Source organism: Rutidosis leptorrhynchoides, chromosome 2, assembly GCF_046630445.1.
Source record: "Rutidosis leptorrhynchoides isolate AG116_Rl617_1_P2 chromosome 2, CSIRO_AGI_Rlap_v1, whole genome shotgun sequence".
NCBI lineage: Eukaryota > Viridiplantae > Streptophyta > Magnoliopsida > Asterales > Asteraceae > Rutidosis > Rutidosis leptorrhynchoides.
This window is the reverse complement of record NC_092334.1, coordinates 18,182,402-18,192,830: the sequence shown is the minus strand read 5'-3', so window position 1 is coordinate 18,192,830 and position 10,429 is coordinate 18,182,402. Positions and strand designations below refer to the sequence as shown.

The following is a 10,429-nucleotide window of genomic DNA, read 5'->3' as shown; positions in this document are numbered from 1 at the left end:
TAAGGTTTTGTAAAATCTACTCCAGGTCTAGGTGGGACAACTGTTCCACCTGTTCCCGTACTAGGCCTAGGTCTTCCTGTCTATCCTCCTGTTCCAGTAGATCCATCTCCAACGGGCTTCGGCGGTACAATTTCAAATGGCTGCGTCAGGATTTTCTCGATAATACGTTGTTGGTACGGAATTGTATTATATTTAATATTGGATCATGAGGATCGAGATGATATTAGTATGAAGATTAAATAGGATTGTTGCGTATGAATTCATGAATGAAATATGATAGTGATGTTTGCCTAACTTTGATTCTATAACAAGAGTTAGAGGTTCGCGCGTTGCTGCTCTAAGGTTTATGCGATTTTAACGCAAGCAATCGATTTAGACGGCACATTTTACTTCATGTTTTTTTAGGCACAAAACTACAACCAAAAACAATTAGTCTCCAAAAACGACCTATCATTTGTTCATAGCCATTTACCAACATTCAGGCATCATACATGTTAACCAAATCTCATAACATCACTTAAATACATGGAACCAAACAAAATACAATTGCGGGTCCATGTTAATTTCTTAGTTTTATCAAATGGGTTACTGGGATTTGAGCCCAGCAACGGACGGAGGAGCACCTCGAGTTGCCTTAACATAGCTCACATAGTCCCCATAGTGCATTGTAAATAATGTGCTCTGATAACGGGTCAACGATATACGCTTCCTCACTAATTCTGTTATGGTGCCATCAAAACCCGCTTTCCGCATCAGAGAGTCGATGGCTTCCATCTTTGTCCACCCTAATAACCCAAATAGAGGAATTATAGAACATGAGAACTTAATTGGATCAAGTTGTAGAAATTAAACGGGTTTGGGTCAAAATAGGCCTTTTTGTGCCAGAACAAACGGGTCAGGTTGGTTTGGGTCAAAATAGGTCTTTTTTGTACCTGAACAAATCGGTCGGGTATGGTTGGTTTGGGTCAAAACATATCTTTTTGTGCCTGAACAAATGGGCAGGGTTGGGTTGATCCAGAAACAATTTTTGTCCTTTTTATTAGTCCGTAACTATAAAAAATATGACCACTATGAAAAAAATTATTAAAATATCAATATATATGTAACTCACAAAACGTAAGCAAAAAATGCTACCTTCTTGAGCAGCAACATCGGGTAGGTATGTGGCATTTCGCCTTGTTTTATTATCATGATCAGTAAACTCTATAATAATTCCATGCTTTCTGACCTGCAAGATAAGATGAAATTTTTTTCATAGTGGTCAAACGGGTCGGGTCTAAAGCAAGTTGGTGACTTCCAACAAAAGGGCATTTAAAAAGAGATCTTAACTTCAAATGGAATCCTCTAATTTAATTCAAGTAAATTAAATTCAAATGAGCAGAATTCGAGTTTACACTGTGTTTTTACTGCATTAGGCAGTTTATTAGTATTCATTATAGTTACACCACCCATTAAATATCCATGAAGGTGGTAAAGTCAAGAGATAAACCTGGTGGACCTTCAAAGAGTACTGCACGGGTTCTATTTGTCTCAAACTTGCACCTGGCTCCACGAGCAATTTCATCATAAACCTCGGGACTCTGCAGAGCCAGCAGTATTGTATCTTCTATATCTCTGCATTATAAATTATATAATCAAATACATAGGCTAATCAATTTACTTAAAGTGGATCCGTTACCTGTTTGAAGTCATGAAAGAACATATGTATAATTCAGGAAAGGAAGGTGATATTAGATAGTTGTATTACATTTGATGAAACCACCATGGGATACATTACAACCAACTATCAAAGAACATCAGAAAACTATGCTTGAAATAACATAATCATGTGTATCCATACTTGAAACTCCATTTGCTTACAGTACAACTTTTAGTTAACCCACCACGGCCTATTTCAAACCACACTTAAAGTTACCCATATTGACCCACTATCACACCCACGCAAATGCCACCTTAACTATCAATTGCAAATCGTAATGGTTGAAACGGAACCAAACTTCAACAATGACATTTACAAATCACTCTTTATCTATAATTATGACACCACCAACGCTCCCAACCCCTATTTGACCAGTTTTCCTTTCAGTTAATTTTTAATATATAGTCGAATTGCCCCATTAGAGGTCATATCCTGAATCGACGGGTTATAAATCACAACTTGAATTGACCCATTCATAAACGGGTCATAAAGATAACCAGCTCTATGAAACATGCTGTAAATATTCACGATTCGTATTATTGCAAATTGCCATACCCGTAAAAGTTTAAGTAGTCCTAATAAAAGGAATGCCCACACGTAGATGGTACTTCCCATGAAGAGTGGTTTAAGAATCCATGTTCTTGAAATAAAAAGAAATCAGATTCTATATTATTATTGTTCTGTTACCTTTTATTGATCCCACTTTTTGTAGCTTTGCAAATGAAATTCGATATTTAATATGTTGTATTCTGCTGCAGCAGGTTTGCATAGTGTTCTTTGTCTCGGTAGTTCATTTTAGCTTGGATGGCGTTTCCCTGCATATGTGAAGCGGAATTCATGCTGAACATGTTAGTTAATTCTTGTTCCATTTATGAATAATCCTCAAATAAGATTTTGATCGAAACAATGAAGAGCATGTTAGTGAATCCTTATGCTATGAAGGTCTTTTTTCTTTTTTTTTATCAGATCATACTTTCTAACCTATCAGCTTGTCACTCTATTTTCAATATTTTAATAAGTGCAGGTTAACCACAGAATTCCAACAGCATACACAAAGCTAATAAAATAAACAAATCTAATGACTAATGCATTAAACAATTACACTATAATTAATCAATACATTATATACATACTTGAGTGAAAGTGCCATAAAGATACGCACGGTAACAAAACAGATACCAATGATTAGTCAATAGCAAAAAAGTGATCAGCAATTTAAGCAAATGTAGATAAATAAACATATAAAAATAACAGTCTTGACCAAACCATCTATAACAAAAGCAACAATTAAATTACAAAGCAACAGACCACATATAAAGGAGAAGCATCAAGTACTGAAACCTAAGAGAATCGTAAGAATAAAGAAAGTGCAGTTATATACCTTGAGGATCAAGAGGAATAGAGTACGCAGAATATACAATCCACAGTAGGAAATGGTGGCTGCAAACGAAACTGAAAAGGAATTGTATAAAAAACATACCAGAAAAAAAAAATCACAAAAAAATAATACTCCGTATCAATTATCATCACAATTCACAATTAGTTGTGTGGCGTATATTATTTTTTTTTTTTTTTTGGGTAAAGGGTTACCCCGATGAATATTATTAAATAATAAAAGAATAGAACAAGAAGCACAGTGGCTACAACAGGGGTACTGCAGCCCGAACAAAAAAATAAAAATAAAAAATAAACCATGGCCAAAAAAACAAACGGCCCCAACCACACATCTAACACTTAAACTAAGCCCAGATGCATATTAAACCTCCTGTAAGTTCCAAGTTGATCGAATACGAGCCACATTAGAAGAGTTTTTGAAGCGAACAGTGAGTAACTTCAACCGCGTATTGGAAACGGTAGCCTCGAAAACTTGTTGTTCCGTGCGACACACATGTTTAAAAATACGAGTATTTCGTTCTTGCCAAATAGCATAAACTGCACCAGCGAAACACAATTTAGCCACCAACACATGAGCCATATTCCGAACAGCCATTGGCGTAAGCTTGGCAACGATGACCTGCCAATCGTCACTTACAACATCAAACTGCAGCATGCGCTGCAACTTGCTCCAAACAACTGCAGAATACTTACACTTGAAAAACAAATGAGTGTGCGAATCCGGACAAATCTTACATAACGGACATAAAAGATCACTACCATCCCGCACATCCCAAGGCTTAAGCTTATCTTGAGTTTTCAATTTCTCACCCAAAACAAGCCACAACAAGAATGCGTGTCTAGGAATACAATGCGAATACCAAACAACCGAATACCATGGCACTTGATTACCTCGCGGACGCAATGAATCCCAAGCTTTAGCAACAGAGAACTCATGAACCAAACCTTGTGGGTCTTTCCAACCATATTTATCGGGAAAGTTAGATAAACTTGGCACATTAATAGATGGAAGAGTGGGATATTTACGCCCCCAACCACGTGGCCACACCACACCATCATCATTGACTATATCCCAAATAACTGTTTTATCGTTCCAACCTGCACGAATGATATCATTATGTGAAATAATATTAGAAAGAATACCGAGATTACTCCATGAATCATGCCAAGCAGACCCAAAAGAACCATCCCCTACTTGACAACAGATATAGTTCCGGATCAAAGGACGAATTAAAAGAATTTTACGCCAGCTCCATGAAGCACCCGCCTTCAAACCGACACTCCAAAAATGATGAGACGTAAGCTTATATTCGTAAGACCACCTTACCCAAATCGACGGTTTAAGAGTCAAGATATGCCACGCATGAGATGCCATCAACGCTATATTCCAAGTTTTCAGTCTCTTGATTCCCAACCCACCCTCCTCCTTTGGCATGCAAACATCGTCCCATTTGACTTTGGCTTTCCCTTTTTTCATCGGGCCTTGACACCATAAGAAACCCCGAAGTAATTTCTCAATATCCTTAACAATCATATCGGGGAGAATAAAGACGGAACACCAATAAATTTGCATTGCCGTAAGAACCGAATGAATCAATTGCAACCTTCCCGCAAACGATAAATATTTATTCATCCAATTACCAACCTTATTTTTAACTCGCTCAACCAAAATCTTACAATCACGATACACTAGCCGGGATGAAACAAGGGGCACCCCAAGATACCTTACTGGGAGACGGCCTTCCTCAAACGGAAGAATAGCAAGAATTGAATTCTTCATACTAGCCTGAACATTACAAAAAAAGGCCGTCCTTTTAGGAAGGCTTGGAACTAACCCGGAGCATCTCTTGAACTCATCCAAAGCCTCACGAATAACCATGACCGATGCCACATTTGCATGGGAAAAAATAAACAAGTCATCTGCAAAACAAAGGTTAATAATCTGCAATTTGTCACATTTATGGTGATAACGAAATCCCGGAGCACGATTAATCTTTCTTCTAAGCACAAGAGTCAAAACTTCCATAACCAGGGTAAACAGATAGGGGGACATTGGATCACCCTGCCTCAGCCCCCTTTTCCCTCGGAAAAAACCATGTAAATCTCCATTAACATTAATAGAAAACGAAGTGGATGACACACACGCCATAATCCATTTAACCATTTTCCGACGAAACCCGAAACAGATAAGACTCACTTCAAGGAAATCCCAGTCAACAGTGTCATAAGCCTTTTGAATGTCTACCTTAAATGCACATCTCGGCCTTCCACGATCTAGGTGATAATTCTTCATCAATTCTTGTGTCAACAGAATATTATCGGATATCCTTCTACCCGGAAGGAATGCAGACTGATTAGAACTTACGACCTCTTCCAAACTAGCTTTGATGCGTGATGTTATAATCTTGCTAATCCCTTTGTACACCACATTACAACATGAGATCGGACGATAATCATTCACTCTACTCGGCGTTTGAACTTTTGGTAGAAGAGCTATAATAGTCGTATTAACATCTTTTAGCATTTGCCCTGTACGAAAAAATTCTTTAACAGCCTGGACAACATCATCACCAACTATATCCCACCCCTCCTTGAAAAACGCAGCTGAATACCCGTCTGGACCTGGGGATTTACTATCTCCGATGTTAAAAAATGCCTCCTTGATCTCTAGTGTAGTAACAGGCCGAATCATTAAAGCAGCTTGTTGATCACTTATAGTGTTCTAAAACAATGACCCTGGATCACTAATTTCTTCGCACGGAGTAGACGAACCCAAAAACTTTTCGAAATGCTCAACAAATACTTTCGGGACTTCACTTCCTTCGATGAAGTTCCCATTAGAATCAACCACAGCTGAAATTCTACTCCTGTTCGCTTTACTCTACAACTTTATGGAAAAACCTAGAGTTAGAATCTCCCACCTTGAGCCATTCAATTTTCGACTTTTGTTTCAAAAATCGCTCCTCCTGTAACACAACTTCATTATATTCCTTAAGAGCTTCACACTCCAGCTCACGCTTTTGGATCGAGAACGGGTCATCATCTAGATGTTTTTGTGCGACATCCAATTTAGCCCAACATTCCACAACTTTAGTATGAATATTACCTTTGCACCACATAAGCTTACGCATAGGTTTTTTTAGCATACAAAGGTTCTTTACTAAGCGAAACAATGCATGGCCTCTGACCTCATTCACCCATGCATTACTAACAATCTGCTTAAAATCCTCATGATGCGTAACAAAATTAGCAAAACGAAAGGGTTTCGGCTTCGCTGATCGAGTCAAGGGCAGTTTAATGACAGCCGGACAATGATCGGAAATCCTATACGGATAAAAAACAGCATACGCATTAGTGTATCTGTCAATAAAAACATCGTTACCCATAACCCGATCAATTTTCTTCAATGTCCCCGATAACGCCCTTGGACGTTGGTTCCAAGTGAATCGAAACCCTGAACAGTTAATATCTGACATACTCAATCGATCAACACATTCCTGGAATTCTCTCATAGCAATAGAACTAGAAGAAGCACTAGCAGTTGACTCATCTATTCTTAATGAAACATTAAAATCGCCCATCAACAACCAAGGCTCATTCCCCACAAAACCACGATGCATGCACAAGTCGTTCCATAATAAGCGCCTTCTATCATAACCATTGTCCGCATAAATAAACGAAACATACACCTTCCAATCATTATTAACTGACCGAACCAAACAGTTAATCACTTGATCCGTCACATTTATAATGACAAAGTTAACAATACCCGGGTCCCATCCAATGATAATTCTCGTGCCACGATTACACACACTATTGTTAGACGACCAATTCCACGACGAGAACACATACGAGCAGATACTATCCAACTTATTAATAGCTACATGCGACTCAAGAATGGCACATACACATAACTTATTAGAGTTAACAATATCCCGAATCTCATTTTGTTTCGGAGTGAGATTCAGACCCCGAATTTTTCGATGACACAAAAAAGAAATCGATGACACAAAAAACCCTAGCGATGCTCCGTATTTTTCGAGCGATATTGGGCGATTTTCTTCGTGCGTAATTTTTCTGGTAGGTCTAATTGTTCATTCTTGTTAATCTTTCTTGTTTTTGGCTGTGTTTTATCTTGTGAAATCATGGGTAAATCATCTGGGGGTAATATTAAGAAGAAAGTGTCAGCAACTGCTCCTAGGGTTTTACGTAGCCGTACGGTTGGAGGTGTAGAGTCGGATGTTGAACGTGAAATCGGGATGCAAAACGACCAACTTATTGATCGTGATTGCGGTTCAAATAACAATCAACAGCCGATTAATTGTGTCGAATCGGGTAATGATCATGACCCGATTAAGTCTGTTCCGAATGATTATGTTTCAATTCCTGGGATATCGGGTTACAAAGTAGACATGGGTAACGAAGATGATGAAGAGAGTGTGCATACTTCGTCCGATTCATCGGATAATGAAGTGGATTCAAAGAGGCATACGGGTACAAAGGAAAGCATGTCTGGGGTAGTCGAGAATCAAGGTGTCAAGGTGTCGGTTGATCAGACTGTGCCACAACAGCCTGATAAAACTTTTGTATCTGTTGCAGCAGGGACGAGTGTAAAGAAAACTATCAATTTTAGACAAATTGATCAATCTGATGTGTTGGAAGAGGGAATTGATGTTGTGATTCCTTTAGAGGCGGTTAAAGAAGCCGCGTCTAGGTATTCTCATACGTTATATGGTTACTTCATTGGTAAAAGAGTGGCATTTCCTGTTGTCCAGAATTATGCCATGAATGTGTGAAAGAAATATGGGTTAGAAAAGACGATGATGAACGCAAAAGGGTTTTTCTTTTTTAAATTTTCGTCGGAAGAAGGGATGATGAACGTGCTTCAGAATGGTCCTTGGATGATTAGGACTGTGCCGATTATTCTGAATAAGTGGTCCCCTAATGTGTCATTAACGAAGGAAGATTTAACGAAGGTGCCAGTATGGGTTCGTTTGTATGATGTGCCTTTGGTAGGTTTCACTGAAGTTGGCCTTAGTGTTATTGGTTCCAAAATTGGACGTCCGATGATGTTGGATGCTTATACTAGGACTATGTATCTAGAATCTTGGGGTCGTCCGAATTTTGCCAGAGCAATGATAGAGGTTTCGGCGGAGAATGAGCTGAAAGAAAAGTTAAGGGTGGCAACACCGAATGTTAATGGAATCGGGAGTACTGTTGATGAAGTCCGTATTGAATATGATTGGAACCCCCCCAGATGTTCGTGTTGTAAGGTGTTCGGGCATAAAGATGCTCAATGCCCGAAGTTGGTGGTTCTTGAGCCCGTGAATGATTCTCACCCTGATAAGGACGGGTTTATTACTGTCACCTCAAAGAAAAAGTTGAAGCGAATAAGATTGTGAATCGTACTACGGGTGTCAATATTGGTAAAAGTAAGCCCAAGTTTGTTTACAGGCCAAAACAAACTAATGTGGATAAGGTAAACAATGTAGCTGGTCAGAAGAATGCAAAGAAATCTGTTGCCTCAGTGGATGTTCATAATGGAAATAAATTTGGCCCTTTAATGGACTATCCAGATGATCATGTTGAGCTGAAATTGGTGGATGAAGTTAGTGATGTCGAGCCAGATGATGGAGAAATGGCTCAATTTGTTGCGGGTAAAACAAGTTCTGAGGGGGCAAGCACTCCCTGTATCGATGTTTTACAATGATTAGTTTTGGCGTATATTATTAAGAACTTAGAAAATAATAACACACACAAAAAAAAAGGGAATAACCTCTTTAGTTCCAGATGAATAATGTCTCGTGCCTGATGCTACAGACCTTAACTGTTGGAAAATAAACTTGATTTTGGGCTATTTGTTTTGGATTTGGGCTTGCAAGTATACAACTATTTTGGATCAAGATTATAGCCCATTATGTAGAAACTTCTTGTAATATGTAGTAGTGAAAGTGTGTAGAATGTGTGTAGAATAATCTTGTAAAATATCTAGGTCTAGAAATACTAGGAAATATCTAGATAGTAGTAGATGATGGAGTGATCTAGACTACTCCATTGAGTAGTCTAAATAGAGGGCTTCACCCCTCATTTGTAATCAAGCAACAAAGCAATTCAATAAGCAATAAAAGAAGAGTTTTCAAGATCAATCAAACTTCTAAATTATCAATCCTCTCTTCCACAAATAATATACACATAACATCCTATTTCTAACAAATTGGTATCAGAGCTTGGTTCGACAAGATGATGGCCAACAATGTCATCACATTTCCTCGCCTCACAAAGGATAATTATGATCGATGGAGCATCCAAATGAAGACCTTCCTAGGTGGACAAGACTTATGGGAGATTGTGGAGGAAGGCTATGAGGAACCTGCAGAAAAAGGTCCTCTCGGCAAGGAGAAAAAATTAATGAAGACGAACGATCAAAAGGCTCTTTCCATCATCCAACAAAGTGTAGATGATGGAGCTTTTGAGAAAATTGCAAGTGCAACCACCGCCAAGAAAGCATGGGAGATCTTGGAGAATTCTCACAAGGGAATTGAAAAGGTGAAAAAGGTTCGACTACAAACACTACGAGGTGAGTTCGAATCCTTAAATAAGAAAGACTCAGAATCAATTTCCGATTATTTTACAAGAGTCTTGGCGATTGTCAATCAATTAAAGAGGAATGGTGAAACTCTAAGTGATGTAAGAGTCATTGAGAAGATTCTTAGATCATTAGATTCAAAATTCGACTATATAGTCGTAGCCATCGAAGAATCTAAAGATCTAGAATCAATGACTATCGATGAACTCATGGGTTCACTACAAGCCTATGAAGAGAGGTTCAATAAGAAAAATAAGGAGCCTTTGGAGCAAGCTTTACAAGCAAAACTCTCTTTCAAGGAAGAGAACAGTGAAAAGACTCATCAAACGAGTCAACGAGGTCGTGGTCAAGTACGTGGCCGAGGACGAGGGCAAGGATATATCAAACGTGGAGGTTATAGTTCTTACAAAAATGAAGAAAGAAGTCAAGATTTTCACCCGACAAGAGGTCGTGGGAGAGGCTACACAAGTAGAAAGCCAAGGTATGACAATTCTCAAACCAAATGCTATAATTGTCATAAATTTGGCCACTATGCTTCGGAATGCGAGAAGTCAAACAATTACGTGCAAGAAAGAGCAAATTTAGTGCAAGAAGATACCGAAGCCGTGAAAAACACTTTGTTACTAGCATGCAAAGGTGAAGATAACGGAGAATCAAATTTGTGGTATCTCGACACGGGTGCAAGCAACCATATGTGCGGTGATAAAAACAAGTTTGTGGAGTTAGACGAGGTAATTAGTGGAAATATC

At 38.6% G+C, this 10,429-nt stretch overlaps 2 protein-coding genes across 2 annotated transcripts; both read right to left on the bottom strand.

Annotated features, from left to right (window-relative positions):
- Window positions 1–585: 585 nt before the first annotated feature.
- LOC139887662 (uncharacterized) lies at window positions 586–5,786 on the bottom strand. The gene is made up of 6 exons (XM_071870732.1): window positions 3,491–5,786; window positions 3,081–3,151; window positions 2,952–2,968; window positions 1,512–1,614; window positions 1,135–1,228; window positions 586–785 (listed from the first exon to the last, which is right to left on the bottom strand). Exons 1-6 carry the CDS (start codon window positions 5,784–5,786, stop codon window positions 586–588), a joined length of 2,781 nt encoding a protein of 926 aa, XP_071726833.1.
- Window positions 5,787–5,970: 184 nt separating this feature from the next.
- Window positions 5,971–6,714, bottom strand: LOC139887661 (uncharacterized). Its single transcript, XM_071870731.1, has one exon. It carries the CDS (start codon window positions 6,712–6,714, stop codon window positions 5,971–5,973), a length of 744 nt encoding a protein of 247 aa, XP_071726832.1.
- Between the last annotated feature and the right edge of the window lie 3,715 nt (window positions 6,715–10,429).